The sequence below is a fragment of the Aricia agestis genome, chromosome 5 (assembly GCF_905147365.1).
Source record: "Aricia agestis chromosome 5, ilAriAges1.1, whole genome shotgun sequence".
Lineage (NCBI taxonomy): Eukaryota > Metazoa > Arthropoda > Insecta > Lepidoptera > Lycaenidae > Aricia > Aricia agestis.
Genome location: NC_056410.1, coordinates 10,459,226 through 10,484,647, shown reverse-complemented (window position 1 = coordinate 10,484,647; position 25,422 = coordinate 10,459,226). Strand labels below are relative to the sequence as shown.

General features: G+C 37.8%; 1 protein-coding gene across 2 annotated transcripts; it reads right to left on the bottom strand.

The window, feature by feature from the left end:
* Positions 1-626: 626 nt before the first annotated feature.
* On the bottom strand, positions 627-13,260 carry LOC121726927 (synaptic vesicle glycoprotein 2B-like). 2 transcript variants are annotated; one of them, XM_042114575.1, is made up of 11 exons: positions 13,134-13,260; positions 7,377-7,430; positions 6,470-6,631; positions 5,837-5,999; positions 5,428-5,549; positions 4,734-4,975; positions 3,926-4,131; positions 2,651-2,910; positions 1,966-2,125; positions 1,449-1,576; positions 627-929 (listed from the first exon to the last, which is right to left on the bottom strand). In XM_042114575.1, exons 1-11 carry the CDS (start codon positions 13,135-13,137, stop codon positions 874-876), a joined length of 1,557 nt encoding a protein of 518 aa, XP_041970509.1. In that variant the 5' UTR covers positions 13,138-13,260; the 3' UTR covers positions 627-873. The 2 variants fall into 2 exon arrangements, with proteins under 2 accessions (XP_041970509.1, XP_041970508.1); XM_042114574.1 differs by lacking the exon at positions 13,134-13,260 and adding an exon at positions 8,186-8,295.
* Positions 13,261-25,422: the final 12,162 nt, after the last annotated feature.

Genomic DNA, 25,422 nt, shown 5'->3' with positions numbered 1-25,422 from the left:
TAAATAATATAATAATAATACTAGATGTAATAAAATATGTTTTATTATTTCATTAATTTTTGTATGTTGCAAATAAAATCCTTTTTAAACCAGTTACGTGTGTAAATCAACCATTTAAATGTTAAAAGCTTAGGTCTCGTATAAAACAAGCAAAAATAATCGGCCAAGTACGAGTTGGACTCGCGTACTAATGGTTCAGTTACATATAAGATCAAAAAATTGTATTATTTCCATGGGAGCCCCCTTAAATATTTATTATATTTTTCATACTATTATTAATAATTATTAAAGTACAAATACTATTAAGTATTATGTGAATATTTCAAGTGCCTATTTGTAGCCATTATTGATATAAAGAAAAGAAGGCCGAAAAAATAAGTTTGTTGTATGGGAATTCCCCCTTAAGTATTTAATTTAAGTATTTTTTGTTATAGTGGCAACAGAAACACATCATCTGTCAAAATTTCAACCCTCTAGCTATCACCGTTCTTGAGATACAGCCTGGAGACATACAAACAGACGGACAGACATCGATGTCTTTAAGTAATATCCCGTTTTTACCCTTTGGGTATGGAACTCTACAAATTGACGTTTTTGAATAAAGTTTTAAAATAAAACAAAAGGCGTATAGGTAAATTAAACTTTATTATTAATAAAATATTTAATAATTTAAGGGCATCATAACACAGTCAACTCTAAAATACTGATTTCAATCTTACTATACGTGGATACTGCATCACAGTAACGGCGCGGGCCCGAGCCGGCTCGACGGCCATACTCTAGGGACAATAAATAACTTAGTCCACAATATTTACATCCTACTTATGTACAACCACCTCGGCGTGGTTCAGAGACTAATCACTAGCACGTAACTTAGTCCAGGGCTTCCTGTCCCGTCTTTGGCAAGAAGAAGCAGAGAATTGCAGCAACTGAAAACAAGTGTTGTGTTAGAATTCAACTCTGGTACTGTACTGACAGAATTTTAAGTAGCTGTTAGTTTGGAATGGGTAGAATAACAAGGAAAAAATAAAGTTATTAGTACACAGTACACACTAAGGGTACACATCTAAGGGTGTGTTCAGACGTGCACATTTTCTGTGCGCGCCGATCCAGCTCGCGTGTTTTCCCAATAACTGCAGTCTGTAACAGAATACGCGTACGTCTGAATGTTTTCCCAATAACTGCAGTCTGTAACAGAATACGCGTACGTCTGAACGCGTCGTTACAGTGTGATTTAGGGAGATCGAAGACTGCACACTTTGTGTGATCGAGTCTGCGGCGCACATACAATCTGCATGGCAAAGTTTGCCTGTCAACAACTGGCTGTTGGCTCAATAGCTTCTGGCCTGCCGCTTATAGAAGTTATATTCTGTGGTTTCTACGTTCTACTAGCAAAGTAGAAACCACATTAAAAGCAGTTCACTTTGTAAGTTGTTCAAAATACTTACTAAACAAGAATGCTGAGAAGACGACGATGGGTATGACACAGTTGATGTCGATCAAGTAGCCGAAGGACAGGTTGCCGATGAGACCGCCGCCTCGACCCGCCGTCAGGGACAGAGCTGCAGCCATTACCCTGGAGGGAGAAATAAGTATTTTAACTATTTACTGTACCAATTGAATGCAAAAAAAAAAAATCCCAAAGACGCCGAAAGCAAGTTACAGGTAAGCCTCTGTCTCCCACACTAACTCAAGTAGGTATCTACTATCAGAGAAGTTGATTCCTAGGCAGATAGCTGATAGGGGACCAAGTATGTTTATTTTTCTCTATGTAGGGGCCTACGTAGTTTAGTCGCGTTCGCCAAACCCAGTCGACAGATCACAATTAACATTGAATAATTGACATGACCCGATCAAATTACGTTGGTCTCTCAACTGCCTAGGAATTACCTTATTTCCTCGATGGTACGTATTGGCAAGTCACATCCCCTTTATTTGGCTTCAAAACATTTCACTTCAAGTTACCTGAGATTTGTAGGGAACAAGTCGACGAGGACGCAGAACACGAGACTGATGGCGAGCGAGGTGAGGGCTTCGAATATGCACGACAGCACCAGGTTTTGAGTGGAGTTCTGCACGAAGTACAGCCCGACTGTAACCACGCCGGCGAAACCCAGCGAGAAGACTGGAAGTGGTAACAGATGCTTTGTTATTATGGCAGGTACATACATTATTACCTCGATCGTGGGAATCACAGACACAATAGATATTAAATTGTTATGCCGCACCCGGGGTCCGCTTAGGAGTTGATGGGTTATTATAGGGGACTTTTTACAAAAAAAAAAAAAGATAATAATATGGTGTTTAAGTTAAAACATCAGGTACCGATATCGCGGTATACTTCTAGGTTTCTGATTCTGATTGATTCAGTTAAAATACCTGCTAGGGTCATTAGACTGCAGCGCGCCGTATAGATGCATTTCTAAATTATGAAATACATCTACACCGGTTAATTCAGAATATCTAACGGTTAATTTAGACCCCAACGCGACGTGTAGTCTACATACGTCGCGTTGGGGTCTGAATTAACCCTCACACTATTTACGAGGTTACTGTCTTTGTTTATCAAATGATTATACTAAAGAATTAGATAGCAACATCAGCAGTATATATATGATTTCTTGTAAGTCACTTGAAAGTTAAGACTTACTAAGGAAGAACTTGGCGCCAAGTTTATGCACGCAGAGGGGCAGCCACAGCGAGGTGGGGATGCAGGCGAGGCCGACAATCAGGGTGTGCATATAGACGTTCTGGTCTATGATCTTCTCGCAGTCGTAGGGGTCGGAGTCCTCGCCAGCGACGACGATGCCCGACACGTCGCACACGCTCGCCGACGTGTTGGGGAACTTGTGCTCGAACTCCTCGTAGCGGTTGAACAGCTCGGGGAACCAGATCATTAGGGTGTAGTAGCTGGAATTGAAGGGTGAATTGGTATCTTTAGTATTTGTAACTTACTTCGGTTCGAGAATAGTGTATCAAATATCTTCATACAAAGGCTTTAGAAGTACTGAGAGCAGCATAGAGATTGTGAGCTGATTTACATCGTTACGGTAACGGGATGCTGGACTAGTTTTAAACATATTTAGAGCAACTAAATGCTGGATTATTCTTCATTGATACCAGACTAAACTTAGGGTCAATTTATACTAGCGCAGAGTCGAAGCGCATCGAAGCGAATTATTAAAACTGATTATAACAAATTCAACCTTAACTCCAAAGCGTTATCGCACTTTACTACTTCTGAGAATTTAAAAAGGCGCGCGCATTCGCGCGAATTCGCGTCGATGCGCCCGACCAACGCTGATTGGCCTCACAGAAGTATGCGTTACGCTCTGGAGTTAAGGTTGAATTTTCTGTGTTCAGTTTTTGGGAATTCGATTCGCTTCGCTTCGCTTCAACTCTACGGCAGTTGACACTTTGCCTACTACAATTCATACTTTTCTCATTCTCTACGAATTGAGAAAAGTAGGTATGAATTGTAGGTAAAGTGTCGACTTTACCTACAATTCATACCTACTTTTCTCAACAAAGCACATGAAGGTTTTCACTTGTACTACGAGCCTTACATCTACAGCGATTGTAAAAACAGTATCTTAGTACTATATAAATATATATTCTGTGACAGTACAGAGTCCAATGTGTAAAGCTACAAGCACGAGCTCTTGACTATGAAATAAAAAACTTGTAAATAAGTTATAATAACATTGTATTTTTTTATTATCAGATTTTAATTTATAGTGGTCGTTGTTTGCATTATATTTGGCAACTTTTTTAGAATCTCTAGGGGGGGGGGGGGCAGCTGCCCCTCTTTGCCCCCCCTTGGCGACGCCCTTGCTTGTATAAGTTAGCTGTTCATGTCTAAGCTTACAAGTTATATGGTATACCCAAACCAGAAAGTTAGGGCAAGAAAATAATAAGAGCTTACCTTGTAGTTAAGCCGAATTGGATAAGGCAGGTGAGTATTGTGTATTTGAGATAAGGTGGCCTGCACAGGGCTTTGGTTTGGGTCCAGATCTCGGAGAAGAGTCGCTTGAGGTCCTTGGGTTTGCGCATGCTCAAGCTGCGGACGGACTTCTGGGAGTTTTGTGATGCTACAGAGATGGTCCTTACTTTTTCCTTGAGGCTTTTGATCTGGAAAGAAAATTTGATGAGATTATTATTATGGCTAAATCTTCGTGTATAGCGCGGTACCCGTAAATTTTGCCAGAATTACAACTAGATATTCCATGTCCGTTCTCGGGGCTGAAAGAATTGCCTTCTCCGTAGCATCTAAATATCCTTAGCAGTTCGAATGTAAAAAGGTTTTTTTAATTAAATAAGGGGGCAAACGAGCAAACGGATCACATGATGGAAAGCAACTTCCGTCGCCCATGGACACTCGCAACATCAGAAGAGATGCAGGTGCGTTGCCGGCCTTTTAAGAGGGAATAGGGGAGGGTAAGGAAGGGAATAAGGAAGGGTAGGGAAGGGAATAGGGTAGGGGATTGGGCGTCCGGTAAACTCACTCACTCGGCGAAACACAGCATAAACGCTGTTTCACGCCGGTTTTCTGTGAGCCCGTGGTATTTCTCCGGTTGAGCCGGCTCATTCGTGCCAAAGCATGCCTCTACCACGTAAAAAAACCAGACGTCAGACGACAATTAGACAGTCAGCCAAACTAACACACTTTCAATTTTTGTTCAGTTTCAGTTCATTTTTGTTGCCGGGGTTTTTGTGGCTCTTTTTAAACTTACGGGGTAGTTGTCAGGGTCATCGCCGGTGTTCTGTCGGTAGATGCTCTTGAGGCAGGCGAGGGCGTCGTCGTAGTCGCCGCACTCCATCATGAACTTGGGGCTCTCGGGGAAGGAGAAGAGCCAGAAGCCAAGCATCAGGGATGGGATGCCGCAAGCCGCCACGAACCAGTTCCACGAGTCGTAGGAGAACGCGCCGTGCTCGATACGGATGCCGTCGATCGGGATGATGCCCCACGCGATCACTGAAATGAGGTTTTCGATGACAAATGTGATCGTGAAGCTCGTAAAACCTTCATCATTATTAGACTTGCTCGTCTCTTCAGCTGGCGTTTTCAAGTTAGGTACGTCGTAGGATAGGAGCACGACATAACATAAGTATGTACATAATATTACGTTTTAGTACGCGAGTAAAAGAGGTAGCAATGGATCAATTGACGATTTTTTCGCAATCGATATATTTTTCCAATAAATGATTGAATAAAGCTTATGTTTTCCTTTGAACAGGAACTAAACTAAGTGCTGACCTAGGAAACATTTTTCTAGGTCGTTAATTAACCTTAGGAAAATACTCTACTGCATTACTATGTCTAGTACGAGTATGTTTGTACAACAACACTAAAAGCTTAGCTATTATACACAAATTAAATACTTAGTGGTCTTTAAGTTAATAATAAATAGTAGTTTTATAACTTACATGGCAGTAAGATGACTCCCAGAGTCCAGAACATTTCCATCCAGCAGAGGATTTTCTCTCTGTATTTGGTCTGTTGGAATTCTCCTAAGTATGGGAAGCAGATACCCATGGCACCAGCGACGCTGAAAAACAAAGTAGAAATTAGAACCTATGGCGCGGGCGGTACGCAAAAGATAATCTACCGAACGATTAGGGTGGTAGGTATGTTCATTGCAAATGTAGTGTATGTTACTGCAATAAATCAGAAAACTTTAAAAGCGTGATTTAGGATTGTGAGGCGTTTTATTCCGCTACATGAAATAATAGGACCCACACAACAATATATACGCTTAAGTATATTATTTTGGAGTTGGTCTTAAAGCTAGTATAATGAGTAGGTATATTATGATATTATTGATATAGTACTCACGAAAAACCGTTTATGAATCTGCATGCCATGAAAACTGGTAGGATCTGCACGAACGATGAAAGAATTCCGACGAATCCATCGATAAGAAGTGTAGAGACCAACACAACTTTTCTTCCCTTCGTATCAGCCAGGCAACCCCAAAAGTATGAACCGATTACCATACCTGAAACAGGTTTTAATTGTTTTAACTATTAACATATTCTCTTTTACTTAGGCTAAGGTCTCAATCTAAGAAAGAATAAGCTGTAGCCCACTATTAAGGTACTTACCTCATTTAGACTAACAATAATTCTTAATCTAAGATAAGAACCTAAGCTTTTCATCTTTTATTGGGCTTAAATAATCCATGTAAGAGTAAAACGCCTTTGAAAATAACGTGTTTACATAAAAAGTGTTATTTGATTATGTTCACTAATTGTCATGCTAATTTGAATGCATCACATTCAAGATACATAAAGCTTTTGGGCTTTGGCTAAGTTGCCAATAATTAGTGGTCGTAATTCAAATTTTGAATTACGACCACTAAGGAGATCCCATATCTACATATTTGTCTTCAAACTTAGTAACTCGAAATTAAATGCCATAGATATTCCAATGGATTTCATTGTGATTTGTGCTAAACAGTTGACTGACCTAACATAGGGGCGGCGGTCAGCCAGCCCTTGTCGGACGATGTCATGCGGAAGTCGCATGTCGCGGCCGGCAGCACGAACGACACGATGGTGATGCCGATGGCGGTGTTCGCGTAGATCAGACCCGTCACCGCCAACAGGCAGAAGTGGAAGCGCCCGAAACCTGAGAAATAGAAGGTTATATTGCATAATGTACTTAATTCATATACTTAATTCATGAATTATTTATATCGAGATACTGTTGGCATTGGTTTCTGGAAAGTTCGGACGCTTAAAAGAAGATCCTCAGGTCGAAACCGTACCTTTTGTTCTAAAATATTTTAAAAGATTCCATGTTATTATGTCCTAGAAATAGCCTATAGCCAGGACCCCCGCTACCATATGTGCAATGTGTGCAATACACACGGGCGCCATCCTCTAGGGGCGCCAAATCGTCATCTTTATGGGCGCCAAAACCAAGGACCCAAAAAATTTGCCTAAAGGGTCGCCATTGAAATCCTTACTTTGCACACAGGCGCCAGTAGCCCTTACGGGGGCCCTGCCTATAGCACTTGGTAGGTATTTACTCCCATTGTACACTAACTGCCGAAATCAGAGTGGAACATTAATTACTTAAAATATGTAATTAATTCAAAATTTTGGCATAAGCCCCATACATTATCTGGACGCGTTAAGCGTTCGTGCTTTCGTATTGAGTGTTATGAATGCAGTTATGTTCTTTAAATCATTTAGAACAAGAATGCACTCAAAATTAAAAATCTGTCAAACTCTTCATTAAATTGAAGGTTAATCAATGATGAAATAAATATCATTGAGGTTAATCATAATTAAATGTCTCTGAGTATCTCGGCGAGCCGGTGAGAGCCAAGATAGAATTTTAACAATAATTATATACTCAAAAAGCTTACCGGTAGCGGAGATGGCGGCTTCGAAGTCCGCTCCATGTTCTAAGAAGTCTAGACCTGTAACAAGAAGAATAATATTGATTTAGCTGTACTATGCACGTCATTCCTAAGTTTCTTAAGAGTACCGTACACATGTCTATTGAATATAATATTTGATGTATCACTTGACCATTTTACTCGGGTGGGACTTTTCAAGATTTGTTTAAACTTTAAAGCTTAGGTATCTCTTTAGGTATTTGATAACTTCTTTATCTACTAATTAATCTTCTGAGAATTGAGATGCTTTCCTAACAATTCTAATTATAGCTGTATCTAAATTATTATCTATAGAGGAATTATTTGCTAAAGTTGAGACCATAAATAATTTATCAGTTTATTTTAGAATTAAAAATTTAAACTTTTTCACCAGCAACAAACTTACACCGACAAACCTATGAATTACAATTTAATATCAAGTTACAATGAACAATATCAATGATGATATAAAAAGAGTAGCAGGATCTACCTGGATGAGAAAAACACACGATCGTGTCCTATGGCAAGCTTTAGGGGAGGCCTATGCTGAAAAGCAAGTCAATCTTTGTGTAACTGGTGTCAATAATTAAAAATCAATATATTGTAATGTTAATAAGATTGTCAAATAAAGGCTATTATTATTATTATTATTATTATTATTATTACAATGAACGATTGCATAGGTATTAAGGGAAATGGAAATCCGGGGCCTTGATTATTGAGATTAAAACTTTTCGCATCTGTCTGATGCATGGAAGTTTCACTCTATCATTGATTTTTAATTTGACATAACTTAACTGATAGAACTGGCCGTAGCGTTCTCGTTACTGTAAGGGTTCCTTGTTCTTCCATTTTCTATTCTATTTTCTAATGATAAATCCATAGAAAATCGTTCACATATTTCAAAAATACATTGAAATCATCCGCATATATAGTAATTAAAATATGACAGAACATTAATTTATTCAACTACCCGCATACGTAGAACATTTACAGCAGTCAAATATTTTTAACTGACACACTATAGCCAAGTTTTGACGGGAATGTGAAAGAGTGCTGTTGTGTTAAGTATTTTCCTAAAATTGTGTTAACTGGGTTTTTAATGTGTAATATTGGTAGAATATTAACCATTAGATATTCGTTATCGTGCACAAGTGTTGGAAAATGCTGCAACTTCCAGAAACGTGCCTTTTTGTGTTCCCTCCAAAACTCCGTCGAAAGTTTCAGTAAAGCGTCTACCACTTTACTGAATTGACTGACTTGACTCGTTGACTGTTTTGACTTTAACTTAGACTTTAACTTGACTTTAGACTTGACGATATTGTAAAACGATGATGAAAATTATTGTAAGAAGGATATGGTTTTCCCGCCATATTTACTTGACACTGGCCGTGGTTAAAAAGCCGAGCGCCATAATAAGAAAAAAAGAAAACGAATAAAGTCAAAAAGAAAATAGTAGGAAAAGGCTATATTTTTGCTAAAAGGGGCCCATTCACGGCTGGCCGCCTTGCCGTCCGGCGGCTTATGCAGGATAGTGAATGGTGTCGCAACTCACAGGCCTGCATGGCCAGCCGGCAACGACACTATTCACTATCCTGCATAGCCGGCGGACGGCAAGGGGGCCTGCCGTGAATGGGCCCCTTTTAGCAAAAATATAGCCTTTTCCTACTATTTTCTTTTTGACTTTATTCGTTTTCTTTTTTACCTTTACCCCTTGACGTAGGTACTTTTAGCCAAAATCTATATTAACTAGTTTCAGATACCCGTAGCGGCCGTTCTTTGCCAAAACGACAGGAATGAGACCTTACAAGACGTGTTGAATGAAAGTACTTGAAATATTTCAGAATATGTATGTGTTTATGTCAGAAATAGTCTAGACTCTAGTAGGTAAGTATTTACCTTACTTGGAATCGTGACGACATTAAAACTTAAAACTGCTTTGCGGAAAATATTGGCGCTCGTACTGATATCACTCAAGTGGTAGTCGGCAGTTATCTATGGTCTTAAAAGAAAACGCCACAAGTGCCTACTTATGAAAACATTTCTATTTTTCCTATTACATATTTTAGAAAATTATGAAGTAGATAAGCTTGGGCTCTTAATATTTTTAATTAGACGCGTTGCTGCGCCTACTAGTTTAAATTTCTCACTTTTTTAGTTAAAAGTTGCAACGATTAATGTACATACACCTATTTCATTGAATAACTAGGTACTATTATTATAATTATTAATACAATTTACACTTGTAAGAGATATTCGTCCTATTACCCATGGCTCTGGGCAGAGGCGGTCGCAGCCTAGAACTTTAGGCCTTAAGTTTTTAACTCAAGACCTACTATTTCTAAATCTACTTAATTACTATGGACTACATACCTAGTAATTAAGTAGATTTTTTATTGTTCCTCGTAGCTTGTGAGGCTGTGACCCCTTAGGATCGCGTATGACAACAAATTAACGACTTAATCTTATAATATCCAAAATTGCAATAATAATTAATAATAATATCTATGGACGCTTCACACCACGTCAGTCTGGCCCCATGCTAAGTACCTGAAGGACTTGTGTTACAGGTATCAGACAACGGAAATATATTTAATACTTTTATACTACGAGTATACATATATTTAAGATTTTTATTATATCACACACATATTTAATACACATCCAGACCCGGGAACATTGAAAACTTTTTGTTCCGTCGGTGGGATTCGAACCCGCGACCCCCGGCTTGGGCTGCCACACACTCAACTAATTGAGCCACAGAGGTCGTCAATGTTAATGGTGCCATGATGTTTGCTTACATTGTAATGGCAATTGGATCAAGTGCAGCTTATTTCGTTTTATTTATTTACAGCTCGGCGGAATAAGGACACTCATAGAATTTGAACTGAATTCTATTGTCATTTTATCTTATCGCAGGCGGTAGCTTTGTTTACTTGCATGGTTTTGATGTGAGGGTTTTACCGCTACGAACAATCAGAACGACATTTTTATCATGCTCAGTATACATTGCCTGATACATATGTGATGGCTGACGGCGGCAGGGTCAGCCGCTGGCATTGTAAATCACTCAAGGTCGGATCCTCAAAATTCTAGTTTATGTACACTTATACCGTGATAAGTTACCAGTGTTTGTTTGCTTGCCACCTTAATTAATGTAGATTTGTTTATGTGCTATTAGATGATGGGTATATTCCTCTGTTTGAAGGTTTTATGAATAGTCTCAAACTAGGCAAGCATAATAACAATATGTATTTAAATTAGAGATGTGCCGACTAGTCGCCGACTAGTCGGTAAAGCCGACTATCCGGCCACTTTTGTAGTCGGCGAATAGTCGGCAAAAAGCGCCGACTATCCGGCTTTTTATTATTTTACTATTATCGATATTACATTTAAGAAAAACCTTGATTATTTTGAAATTAAGTGATTTGTTTCTGAAATTACTTGCTTGTAAAGAAATATCTGATATTTATTAAATAAAAATTGTAAGTATGTATCTTAAATACCAAAGAAAACAACATGGTAATATCTACTTTATTCTAAAATCTAAACATTTATAATGTAAAAAAAGTGTGGCACCTGGGGACTGCCGCGGTAAAACTATTGCATAGCATTTTCACCAACTTACTAGATGACGCCCGCAACTCCGTTGCGTGAAAATTCGTTTATCGCGTAGCAACCATTTTTTGGATTAAAAAGTATCCTACGTCCTCTCCCGGGACTCCATGTACTTTCATACCAAATTTTAGTTAAATCGGTTTAGCGGTTTGGCCAACCAAAACCAAATAAAAATAATAACCAAAACACGATCCGACACGTTCGCAGGCGGCGTAAGCGTTTACCCGCGAATTAGCAGTAAATGAAGCATTAAGGGAACATCCGAAACCATGATCGGCTTGGCCGACTAGTCGGCCGATTAGTCGGTTTTTTTGCAAACGACTAATCGGCTAGTCGGCTAGTCGGCCAAAGTCATGATTGGAATATCTCTAAATTTTAAATGTATATTCGAAGTCCTCACTGCGATGCGCCGAAGACAGAAGATGCAGCAGATAACAATTTTTTTTCTTATTTGACTTATGCACTGCTATACATAACATATTATTAACTATATTATGTAAGGACCTAAAGATGATATCAATATCTAATGTTATCTAACAAGTTTTCCATTCTTTCTCTTAACATTATCTGAAATTGACGATTGACAGTTTTATCTCAAAGCGAATACTCTTAAAAATTCGAATTTTCCGAAAAATATTACTTTTTTGCCCACTGTTACTGAAATATATAACTAATTTTATCATTTCACAAACATAATTTTTACCTTAAACAAATATTATTTAGTTCTGATTTAATTATTACTTAAAATTTTAGAGATACATAATATTATTAATTTACATTAATATAATTTTTATCAGTAAGGGGGTGTCCACAAATTAAGTGATGTATTTAAGGGAGGGGGTCGAATCAAATCTTATCTAATCTTACGTTGGAGAGAATACGGAACCCTAAAATTACATGAGATTTACCAAGAGTCTTGGCAAATCTCACGTAATTTTTTACAAGCGCCCCAACTTCATGGATTTTCATATACGAAACTAAAAAAAAATTCAACTAGAAACTAAAGTATTATCACTAATATAGTTTTGTCACAATAGGTTTTGTTACACCTTGTAGATGTTAAGGTCACGCCCTACGACTTCTACGAGCTACGACAAATTCGTAGACCATGCGTAGACCACGCGTAGACCGCGTAGCTAAAAAGGACTACGACATCATTTTGGGATAGACTTATTGCAAAATTAAGAATTGTAATGGCTTTTAAAACATTTAAATATTGTTTTTTTTTTCAATAAAGTGAACGATCATGCAACTGAATGATGAAATAATAAATTAGTCTGTCGACGGGTTACAACATTTGAAATATACCTAACGACTCTGAGTTGTTAGCTGAGAATGAAAGTATCAACAAATTGACCAATAACGAACAATCAGTTCCAGTCAGAATTATAATTCCAGTCATTACTCATGCGAAGTCTTCATTATTTGGAGACGGCTTAATTTCCGCTGAATTTGAAAAGATTTGCGACGTCGATGACTGACAGCCGTGGAAATTGTGAAAAACGTCCGAAGAAAAGACGTGAGCAGAATCGCCGTTTGTTACACGAGCTATGATTTTAACTTGACAGGTTGCAAGTTAAAATAGTTGAAATGTATATCAGTAATTTTTATTTATTTCGATCTTCGATGAATTGAATAGATACAGTAATAGGTACCTATACATTTATCTGGATTCTATATTGTGAAATATTAAAAGCTCTTTTGAGTTTTGAAGTATACGACTAGATAATGTTTTATTTTCTTTTTTAAGTTATATAATTATAATTTAAGTATTAAAAAGGAGAAAAATTGTACCAATAGATTGGTCACCAGATCCGCACCTGCCGCGGTGTGGTGACGATCATATTTGAAACAATGTTTGTATATATTTATATATTTTAATTTTCAGACATTCCGAAAGAAGCTCAACTCATAGATGATAGTATCTATTATAATTTATAACGGTCCATGCGATTGTAATGAACCTTTTTTGGAAAGATCTTTTACCTATGCGCTGACCTGGGACATCCACTTCCAAAGTATAAGTACTATTTAAGCATCCATACATCATAAATTCACTATTATATAATTACCAGATTTTTGTTTTGAATAGTTAATTTATTTAATTATTTTTCTTATCAAACTCACCCATTTTAATTAGTACACTTCACTATAGTCCGTTACACTAATACCGGTGTAGCATCATCACCTTACACTAGCGGCGCCTCAAGGGTTTCGCGTGGTGGCCGCTGCGGCTTCTAAGCGAATGCGCGCACGCAGCCCGCTCCTACCGAAGATTCTTTCCCCGCGAGATAACGATAAGGCCATCGCTCATGCTATCTGACGGACCGATTGATCCACCGTGGACGTTACATAACCCGCAGCTTCCTAGCTTCCTATAGTGGAGGAAGGAGTTGATAGCATTTCAGGTTTAAGGCTAGGAAACGTAACTTGAAAACTTGAATGATTGAGAGTTTTTCCGGAGGTCATGAATTTTATAGGCTTTTTAAATAGGCTCACCGGTTATACCTGCTTAGACTCCTAGTTACAATTAACTAGACTACACAATTCATTATTAGACTACTGTCTTTAATATCTCAGTAGTCAAAAAGGGAGATAAAGTGCAAAATGAGCTGCGTGCAATTCGTGTACAGTAATGTTTATCGTAAACATGGCACTATCTGTTGTGTACAAATGAAAACTACTAGAAAAAAATAATATGATAACGCTACACATTTATGCAAACTCTGAAGAAGAGAATATCTCTTCTTCAGAGACCTCGAGTTAGGTTATAAAACTCATCTTCGAATGCCAAAAAAATGCAATAATACAAAGTTGCACTTAGCTTGGGTGCATTATTCACTTAAAATCGAGTATTTCAATGTCGCTTACACCTCGGTCAAGGAGAACCAGGCGACTCGAGTGATAAGATGACAATAAAATGTGCCTTGATGGCTTTAAGTTGAATCCTTAAATTCGTCGAACAGGTTTCATATAGTTTTTACGTTTTTATCTGCTATTGATGAGTTATGTTCAATTTGACGCCTCCGTGGTCTAGTGGTATAGAGCGCGGCTTGACTCGGAGGTCGTGGGTTCGATTCCCGCGTTGGAAACATGTTATTTCCAAGTTTGGTTAGGACAATGCAGGCTGATCACCTGATTGTCTGACAAGTAAGATGATCCATGCGTCGGATGGGCATGTAAAAAGTCGGTCCTGCGCCTGATCTCTCGCCGGTCGTGTCGGTCTTCCGTCCCACTAGGTTATGAGAGCAAAGGAATAGAGAGTGCTCTTGTGTACTGCGCACACACCTGGGCACTATCAAATTACTCCTGCGTAGCTGGCCTAGTTTCAATGAAACCGGCTACCGTCACCGAAACCGGCGTGGGAGCTAATATTATGTTCAATTTATTATACATCTCTCCCCAGCACACAGACAAGTGCCAATTTTTTATTGTTATGTGCAAGAATGTGGTGACCAAATTGGTGTTATTTTTATTTTGGTAGCATTAATTACAGGCTTTTCAGTCTATTGAGGGAGGTGAAAGTAGGTAGGTATTTCTATCAAAAGGTATCTAGGTTTCTTTTCAAGCTGTAAGTAGTCGACTGAAACCATTTTTTCAATTTGACCGTTAGATAAAACGTTGACTTTATTAAATAAATTAACGAGCAGCAGAGAGTTGAAACATTGGCGTACTCAAGAAGATTGCTGTTCAGCTCAGCCCCTCGGGAGCGACTGCGGAGGACTGACAATGTCTAATGAGCGACAAGATAAGGCGATTTGTCCTTTATCTAATTGCTTTAAATAACAAGCGATTTACGCTATATTTTATTTTCTTCGGTACATTGTTACATAGGTGCATTTATTGAAAGCTGTTCGCAATAATTACATGTGTATCCACAGGTTGCAAAATTTTTAGGTATGCCTAGCACCGCAGCTTAAGGTTATGTTCACACGGCACAATCCTGTACGATTCCTGCACGTTTTTTTGCAGTATACGTCTTGACGAATAAATAGTAGCGCATACAATGTATACAGAACCATTCACACGTCGATTGTACTGCACGATTTTTTGCAGTACAATCGGCGCATGAATGTTAAGACGTATGTACTGCAAAAAAACGTGCAAGATTGTGCCGTGTGAACCTACTCTTACTGAAAAAAAAAAAAACCAACAACGATCTTGATCAATAATCATTACCTATTGAATTTAAAAACGGAATGTGTGAAATGTGCGCACACTAATATTACGGGCAATCATAAGGGTTCCTCATACTCAGCCTCGTCGCGACCCTCAGCCGACCTCACTACAAGGTCAACAATACCTAAACTGCAATAGGGGATCACGCCTCGATTTTCGCATGCCCATCTTCTTATGGATTAATGGGACATTGTCTTTTTGTGACGATCTATTTTATCCTTACGTAGATGTACAAGCGATGCGTAGATCCCCATAAATTATTATTATAAGTACTTACTTTGTCTATAAATAACCAGCTGCTATTTTATAGTTTTTTGATCGTCGTTTTTTGTACATCAATTAAATTGAGTCAAAAAAACCAATCGCCCTAGATATATTCTTTGTCTTTAATTCAGTGTAAAAATTATCTGAAAATTCCAAATAATTTGGACATGGTATGGAAATTTCATTAAAAGAAGAGGTAACTTTGGGAGTTTTTTCTATCGAGTGAAGTTCATGATATTGTATAATGGAATATAAATTCCACTGTATTAGATCCTTAACTAACACATATATTTTTTTCAGAATTTAAATTACTATATTTTTGTGTCTACTGTCACTTTTAAATCTTGAAAATCGTCCGTTTCTGGGAATACAGGCTCTTAAGTCAAATTATGGCATGGTAAGTAATAACGTGAAGTAGAGTAGTTTTATGCGCGTGTGTGAGTAAGCGTAAAGTCTGACCATCTATCCAATATCAATGGCTAAGATTGAAATGCATCATACCTCTAGTACAAACTACGATTTATTAGATACTAGAGCCTCGTAGTAATTCAAGTTCGACCACATGCCTTTTAGGTTCATGTCGCAAACTACTGTGGTACAGGAAAACGGCCTACCGATCTGAATACGAGTACCAACCTAGCCAGTTCAATATGATCTATCAATTTACTTACTTACTACGTTCTCTATTCTCCAAGCTACTACCTACCTGGCCATTTATGTTTATTGTAATCATTCGTCAAAATATCATGCCTGCTTGTTCATAAATTCGAAGATTGAAAGCGATAACATTACAGGATTATTTTAATCCACACTGGCGCGAGAGTACTACAGATAACGACTGGACAAGATTCCGACCTGGAACTCAGAGAACGTACTACAGAAATCGTGGTTAAAAACACAGATACCTTAAAATGAGTGTGAAGAAAGGTTCGACAAAGCTAAGACTAGCAAAACAGTTTAAATAAGGAAGATTTGAGCATAGGTCCTTGACAGTAGAATAAAATTTTATTACCTATTGCTATTCAGGACCACACCAATTGTGACCTTATAGATCGATTTCGACATAGGCACACGGATTGCCTTCATTCATAGATATGCAAAATAAAAAAACTACCTAGTTTTAGTTTGTAACTAGGCATTAGCAAAGGCGCGTTCCAAATTCAACTTTCAAGTGTAAGGAACGTTTCCTTTACTATAATTACCAGTATATTGGCTAGTGCGATTTGACGTACGAGCCAATTAAATCACGTCAAATCGTCTGTATTTTTTAATCGTCTGTAATCATACTGCAAAAATTTCAGAACACACATTTGAAAACGCACAGCTAGGACCAAAACCAGTATTAAAAAGTATTTTAAGTGTTTATTTGCATGTTATACAAGCCACGTAATATCGAGAAGGGTCGGCGGGCGGTCGCGGGCTGCATGTTAAGCAGAGGTACGACAGCCTCGACCGGCTTGTTACAACATCAGGATTCCCGACCTGCCCCGGAGGGTCACCGGTATATTTGTGCATGTCGGTAAACAACGCCTCACGGTCATTTCCTTATTGCACCCAAACTTATTTTTGGAAACTTTTCCCGGTTGCGCCAATTTGCATACTTCGAGAGAGATCTTGTGATAGTCAGGTGACAAACGGTTTTAAAAATTTACGTCAGTCGATCTTGAATGTTGATACAATTTTATTTAGTTTGTATTTTAATGCAAATCGATAATATGGGATTAAACGTGGGAGAGCCATGCTGGCCGGCCGGCTCGATCGGAATCAGATCGGATCGGATCGGATCAGAAATACCACGTTCTCACAGAAAACCGGCGTGAAACAGCGCTTGCGCTGTGTTTCGCCGAGTGAGTGAGTTGACCGGATGCCCAATCCCCTACCCTATTCCCTTCCCTACCCTCCCCTATTCCCTTCCCTTCCCTTCCCTACCCTCCCCTATTCCCTTCCCTTTCCTACCCTACCCTATTCCCTCTTAAAAGGCCGGCAACGCACCTGCAGCTCCTCTGATGCTGCATGGGCGACGTAAGTTGCTTTCCATCCGGTGACCCGTTTGCTCGTTTGCCCCCTTATTTTATAAAACAAATGGAGCTAACTGCATTTGAAGACTATCAATTACTAAAGAATATTTTCAAAATATTTGTATTGAAAGTGTGTGGCTTTATTTCTTAAACAACCCTCTTTCTAATATAGTGTGGACAAGTTGAACGGTTTTTGAGTACCATCCATAAAATACAATTAAGTGCCTCAGATGAAACATTTAAGGTATGCGCTGCCCTTCCTGTACATTATTGATTCCGTATAGTAATTGTTTCCGATACGTAATTAAAATATTATGTTTAATACTAATACGGTTTGAATAGCAGACACGACACCATGTCATGTGGGACCATAATTCTTTCTCATTTTCCTCGTTTTCCTCACATCACTCACGCTCGTGAAAATGAAGACGTACTTAATCAAATAACGTGAGACTGACATGAAAATCTGCCTTTGATATAGATATTAGAGCTATTTTCGGTATGACAAGTAAATACTTCTTTAGGCTGGTTACCAAAATAGAAAGTTTAGGCAAACAACAAAAAATATGAAATTATAGCTTTCTTCTTTCTGCCTTTTGTTACATTTAAACGCTTATGTGACTGAATAAGGTGGTTCAGCTCTTCGGATTTAAAGCCTTTCTCGAACCCTTATGCCTGTTTTCACCAACGGTCTCCGAACGCGAGCGACCTTTGCGGGTCAAATATCTCTTAAAACAAACACATTTAAAAAAAAAGTAATGTTTTGCAAAAGTTCTTACGCCCTAAGGATACACACAAAAATTAGTGAAATCTTGAAAGATATGTACCCTTAATGGCCGCTAGGGGACCACTTAGCGTTAGGAGGCGGTTGGTGAAAACAGGCATTAGACACCTAAAAACCCAAAAAGGCCTTATACCTACTCCAAAGCCAAGACTAGAGGCAAATTATAAATACGATTATACTTTAACAAAAACTAATTTCTTTTAGAACGTTTGTAAATAAGGTCGTTTTATTAATTTAATTAAGCATATTGTGCTGCGTGTACCACATTATTATACCTACTTACTTTATAAACCCTAAATAATGAGAACACATAAGTAGCACAAAATAAGAGCCCTCCCCCCCTCCCCCCTGGTGACGTCACGCTCGATGAAGCCCCACCATGCTTAAATCCTATTATACGCGTTAAGCTAACTTTGAAACTGACTGAACATTTCTCGTCACATCGACTATTACTCTATGTGAAGTTTATTTTTATATAAAAACACCAGAGCAAAAAAAAATAATAATTGCATTATAATGAGAAAAATAAAAATTAGGAAAGGAACCAAAGAATGCTCAAGATTACTCTTACCTCTATCGGATAGAGGATAGAGAAATCTTGAGCATTATTTGGTGATTTCTAGTGTACCTCCAAAATTAATGTTTATTTTATTACTTAGATGTACCTTGAACACAAAAAGTTTGCGAAAAACTGCCCTTTTACTGTTATTGTCACCTTCTAGAGAAAAAACTCTTTTTAGGGTTCCGCAATCAACAAGGAACCCTGAAATTGATGAAAGATATAAACTTTTAACTACGTGTGTTATAAAGAGAAGCAAGTTTAATAAGTCTGGTATAAATAAACTGATTTTCTTAGAAGTCTATATTTGTTTCGTTTATGTATGTAAATACAAATAATGTAGATATCCGTTACAGTCAGAACACGATGACAATAATATTTGATATGAACTTAAGGCCTTCCTTCGTCTTATTTATAGATGTAGACGAAAAATCATTTGGTAAATATTAAAATGTAGGTTAATTACACGAATTTTGGTAATTTTTTATCAAAAGTCATATGACTTATGCGTTGTGTGTACCTTGAAAGAAATACAAACATTGAATAAAATGTAACCATCAGTTTTTCATAATGCGCATGGGTGTACCCAGGATTTTAGCTAGGGGGGGGGGGGGGGGGGGGGGGGTTCAGCATATCCGTTTCGAGAAGATAGTCGGTCTGATAGTCGGTATGCAGCTTGCCCCGCCCCCCTCTGCCCCTACCTGGGTACATAATTATATCTACTCTGCGGTGAAAAGTAAATCCTTTTTATATATTGTGAAAAAGTGGTCACATAACATGCTATTTCAACCACAAATTTGCACGCTATGTTCGTAGACGAAGTAAGTACTGTATAACATACTCGTAATACGTAATTATTTGAAGTACCAACTAATAATTAAGTAAGTAACTAATGAGTAAAATGGGACCCCTGATCTATACAGGGGACTTTCACAGCGAATTCTAGTTCGCTGTGAAAATAACAACTCTGAATGAGTAAATTTTTAGGGTTCCGTAGCCAAATGACTCAAACGGAACCCTTATAGATTCGTCATGTCTGTCTGTCTGTCTGTCGGTCCGTATTTCACAGCCACTTTTCTCCGAAACTATAAGAGCTATACTGTTGAACTAAGCTGAATAGTTTGCGAGAGAGACTCTTCCAAAGTGGTAAAATGTGTGCCCCCCCCCCCCCCCTCTAACTTATAAAGTAGTGGTGGCATGGTAAGTCTAAAAAAATATATGATGTACAATACTATAAAAACTACCAACGAAAATTGGTTTGAACGAGATCTAACAAGTAAGTTAACTTTCATTAAATCAACTGAAATATAAAAATAAATCAAAAAACCTTTGAAATTCATAAAAATAAACCTTATTGCTACTGCGGAACCCTTCATGGGCGAGTCCAACTCTCACTTGGAAGGTTTTTTTCACCTTTGAATGGAATTTTTTCATGAAAATTCATGACGGGCAGGCGCATGCCCATAATATACAAATCACAAAAAAAAAATGTTCTTACAGCGCTGCTACTTTCACAGTGAACTCTATATAAGACATATTTATACACACCTTAAATTATAATTATCACTAATTATATTATTTGTTACACCTCGTATAAAACTAGTAGACTACTTGTGGACGAAGGTGGCAAGAAACTTCCTCTCATAATAATAGCTCCCACACTGGTTTCGGTGACGGTGACTGGTTTCATTGAAACCAGGCCAGCTACGCAGGAGTAATTTTATAGTGCCCAAGTGTGTGCGCAGTACACAAGAGCACTCTATTTCTTTACTCTCATAACCCAGTGGGACGGAAGCGGGAAGACCGACATGACCGGCGACAGATCAGGCGCAGGACCGAATTTTTACATGCCTATCCGACGCATGGATCATCTTACTTGTCAGACAATCAGGTGATCAGCCTGTATTGTCCTAACCAAGCTTGAAAATAACATGTTTCCAACGCGGGAATCGAACCCACGACCTCCGAGTCAAGAGCCGCGCTCTGTACCACTAGACCACGGAGGCGTTCCTCTCATACTAAGTTTATCTATACTAATATTATAATTCTGCAGAGTTTGTTTGTTTGTTTGTTTGTTTGAACGCGCTAATCTCAGGAATTACTGGTCCAATTTGAAAAATTCTTTCAGTGTTAGATAGCCCATTGATTGAGGAAAGCTATAGGCTATATTTTATTATGCTAAGACTAATAGGAGCGAAGAAATAGAGGAAAATGTGGAAAAAAACGGGGGGTAATTATTTGAAAGGGCTTATTTAAACGTGCTAATCTCAGAAACAATTGGTCCGATTTGAAAAATTCTTTCAGTGTTAGATAGCCCATTGATTGAGGAAAGCTATAGGCTATATTTTATTATGCTAAGACTAATAACAGCGAAGAAATAGAGGAAAATGTGGAAAAAACGGGGGAAATTATTTGAAAGGGCTTATCTCACGAACTACTAGAGCATTTTTTCTGTTATTTTGATCAGATAAGAAGTAGACCACGTAAAGGATCATAGGCTTTTTTGTGGACTAATTTTTCTGTGAAATATCTCATTTACACGGGCGAAGCCGCGCGGAACGTCTAGTAGTTTATACATAATATTATTATACCTACTGAGCCTACAGTAGTCTTCTTTCCGTTGCGGGTAAATTATCTTAATTTTTTTGCCTTTGATTTTCGAGGATTAATCTATAATAAAAAAACTTAATATAGCTATATCGCAGTAATACATTATCATTTTTTATTTTGAAGACCGTCCTGGACCCTGTCATCGAGACAAACCAGAAACTGGGAGATAGAGAGATTTTATAGTGGGAGAGCCATGCTTCGGCACGAATGGGCCGGCTCGACCGGAGAAATACCACGTTTTCACAGAAAACCGACGTGAAACAGCGCTTGCGCTGTGTTTCGCCGAGTGAGTGAGTTTATCGGAGGCCCAATCCCCTACACTATTCCCTTCTCTACCCTCCCCTATTCCCTTCCCTTCCCATCCCTACCCTCCCCTATTACCCTATTACCTCTTAAAAGGCCGGCAACGCACCTGCAGGTCTTCTGATGCTGCGAGTGTCCATGGGCGACGGAAGTTGCTTTCCATCAGATGACCCGTTTGCCGCTTATTTCATAAAAAAATAAAAAAATAAAACGGTTATTTGAGTTTTCCCGGATGACGTCACTCCAAACTTAGCGACCAAGTCACATTCCCTACGAATGATATCTCGATAAATAACTCTTACTGTTATCACCTGTTGTTTCTTGATAAACCTGTCACCTGTCGGCGTGATTGATTCTCGAGGTCGGATGGAACTGTTTATGTGTAACGGCGCCAAGGTTGGAAAGGTCGACAAAATTTCGCCCAATTTTGCCGCTTTTTTTGCCTAGCAACATGTGTTAGTTTGCTCGGCTTTTACTAGTTTCAGCGCCTTGATTATTTACCTTTTGTTGCTTTCGGGAGAATATGATTTTGTTACCATCTTTTAAGTGAATAGGTTATTCTTACATAAGAATATATGATGATGGTTAGCAATGAAGAAACTTCTTATTATCGAAAAGTAAACTTTACAAAATAGGCAGCTCTGTGTAGAACTATAGGGATTAGTGGCGTCATGGTTTTATACAATAGTTTAACGAGTAAAAATGAAATACATTATAGTTTTATAGAAATAACATTTCACGGCAAGTTATATTAGCGAAAAAATCAATCTTAATTTTTCTAGTGCACAGCTCGCGCTCAACACAATAGGTATAACAAGCATGAATGTCACTTCTATACGTTCCAATCAATCGGCAGTTTCCTTGTTTTATCTTTACAAAGACATTTAAATTAGTCGTCACGAGGGATAGCTCGTGTCCCATCCAGCCTTGTTTTCCATCGCCTTTCTAATACCGTTCTCCACAGCTAGTCTATATGTAAATACTCTATTGTAATTTACAGTTGTGCACTTTATTGTTTAATTTATATATTTGTTATAATACACAAATGTACGGCTTCTGTTGTGTGCGTATGGTAATACAAGTGCAGTTGCGCATTGTCATCTGAAAAACTATTTTAATTTTGCCACAAATAGAATTCTGAAAAATATTTTTTCTTATTAGAAACTTTGAGTTTGGGGCGAGGGCTAGTCATAACGATGTATCAATTTATCAAAGTAATTAAAATATGTTGAACTTTTAACTGCTAGTAGAGGCCGTAGTCTTACTCGTGCCAACGCAAAGAACGTGTGATATAAAATAAACGTTGTGAAGTAATATTTACATGGAATAAAATTATGTTTACTAAGATTCAGTAAGAGTATTTCGATCAATTCTGATATCGTGTCACATTGATAAGATTCTGTCTGTGAACTTGAAATATTATAATATTATGGATAAGCAAAATTGCGTAATAGGCTCTCGATGTGTCGTGTAATGCAGCATTATTTGCTAGGCATTACGAATATCCTACGAATAATAAAAATCGCCACGAAGGGTTCCGTACCAGTATAGAGCGAAAGTAGACAAAAAATTGTGTTTTTTGTATGAGTTCTTGAGTTACAGCTTGGAGACAGACAGACAGACAGACAGACAGACAGACGGATAGACGGACAGAAAACCAAGTCTTAGTAATAGCGTCCCGTTTTTACCCTTTGGGTACGGAGCCCTAAAACTAAGTAAGAGTAACTGTGTCAAAAAATTCTTCCACGAGTCTACAAAATGTGACCCGAATACATGCATACTTTGTGCATGTATTCGGTACACAATATTGTGTAAATATACTAACGGCCTGTTTCACCACTTCCTGATAAGTGCCGGTGCTATCCACCACTTAACTTGACAGATGGAGTATGGAGGATCTGTCAAGAAAGTTGTGGATAGCCTATCCGGCACTTTACCAGGAAGTGGTGAAATAGGCCCTAAGTGGCAATTAATGTCAACGGTTTTATTTCGTAAAGAGCCATATTTTAGTGTGCGAAAGGGAACCAAATTCAAAACGGTTGAAGTATGGGAGTTTTTATTATTCGTAGCTAATACCTAAAAATGTTAAAGTTTTACCAACCTTCTTCATATTTAATGAATTAGATGAAAGCTGCATGAAATTACTTCATCAAAATAAACTAGCCAGATTATCATCATTGTAGCAAATACCTAACTATATTTTTATTGCGTGCACGACTGCCGCCTCCAAGAAATTACTTTTCTCCTTACTATAAAAAATAGTGGAAATATTTTATGTATATATATTAAGTACCTGGATGACCGAGCTTTGCTCGGTATAGCAAGCACTCATTGACTTCGTGTTACTTAATAACGCCATCTGCTGGTCGTTAAAACAATTAGTTGCTCTTAAAATAGTATTATTATTTGCCTAATCTCGTAAAAAAGACCTGCCCGAAACGCTCCATACAAAGAGCTACGAAAGTATGACGTCAGTCTTTCGTAGTTTGTACGCATCTTTGTTTGAGAGGTATATTAAATATTGCGTTTATGAAAGTGGTTTCTTACCAAAAGTTGCTTTTAATTGCATAAGTTATCGATGTATACAAATATTAAGAAATTTAATTGAAAAAAAATTCGACTTGAGTATCCAACTTTGAAGGCGCATAACAAAAAAAATACAAATGCTATCAAGCTGAAATTTTGGGAACACTTATTTTTTATCGTGATTTCTTTATTTTATTAACAAAATTCGCTAATCTTTGACCTTGTCATCATCCCTATTGAAAAAAACTATGATGAAGTCAATATTTTTTACAAAATATAGGTAGCAGTCCTAATGTCGTTGCAAGTAAGGTCGAATTTCGACCATTGGGCGATCTCTAGTTTATCTTATTTTACATCTACTCGTATCTAACTCCGAAAAAGTTCTAACAAAAACCATTCTACCCCTTTATTTTCAATAAAAGTCTTTATTGAGAAACAAATATCAATAAAGAGCAAACGATATTGATTTGCGAAATCGCATCAGTGTAAATTCACAAAGGCAATAAGGCGATACAATGTTGTTTCTACAATCGCGATCCCTCGGGCTGCAATAAACGTAATCCTGGCTGATTACGACGATCTGTCATTTTCGGAAGCGCCATCTTGATTTTGATAATTTAGAATTCATATTTACTGAGAAATGTACAATCGTTAAAACAGAGACGCCACGATTTGTAAATAAAACAACGCGCTGAACGTTTAGAAAACTAACATTTCACGAATATGATAAGATGAAAATAAGCTGTGAACGACGACGATGAACTTGTCATAGTCTTCAAGGTCAAATATTTATCTAATGTATGGTGTATGCATTTAGGTCATATAATGATACTTATACCATCTTTTATCGAGAAAACTGTTAAAAATCCAAAATGTCAACCTGGATCACCACGTGTGACGCGACACACCCACTATTGGATTAAGATTACACTATAGATGACACTCACTGGAAATTATAAGACTTCAGCTCTTGAAAATTTATTGATCTTCCGTTACGCTATAAAGAATCAATGTAATGAACTATATATATATAGTGTATTACTTAGCTGGCTACGGCATAGCGCCTGTTTTAAACATTACCGAGATTTAACACATTTCAATATCTTTCTCTCAGAAGCTATCACTGTATTCACTTATGAAAGTATTTTTCTGAAAATTGTATCCAATAAATAT

Coding starts and splice junctions, on each gene's coding strand:
- LOC121726927 (XM_042114574.1), bottom strand. CDS start 8,240: ATGGAAGAACAAGGAACCCTTACAGTAACGAGAACGCTACGGCCAGTT. Junction 4,976..5,427: donor GGGAGTCATCTTACTGCCAT/GTAAGTTATAAA, acceptor ACCTCATTTCAG/TGATCGCGTGGGGCATCATC. Junction 2,911..3,925: donor CAATTCGGCTTAACTACAAG/GTAAGCTCTTAT, acceptor CTTCAATTCCAG/CTACTACACCCTAATGATCT.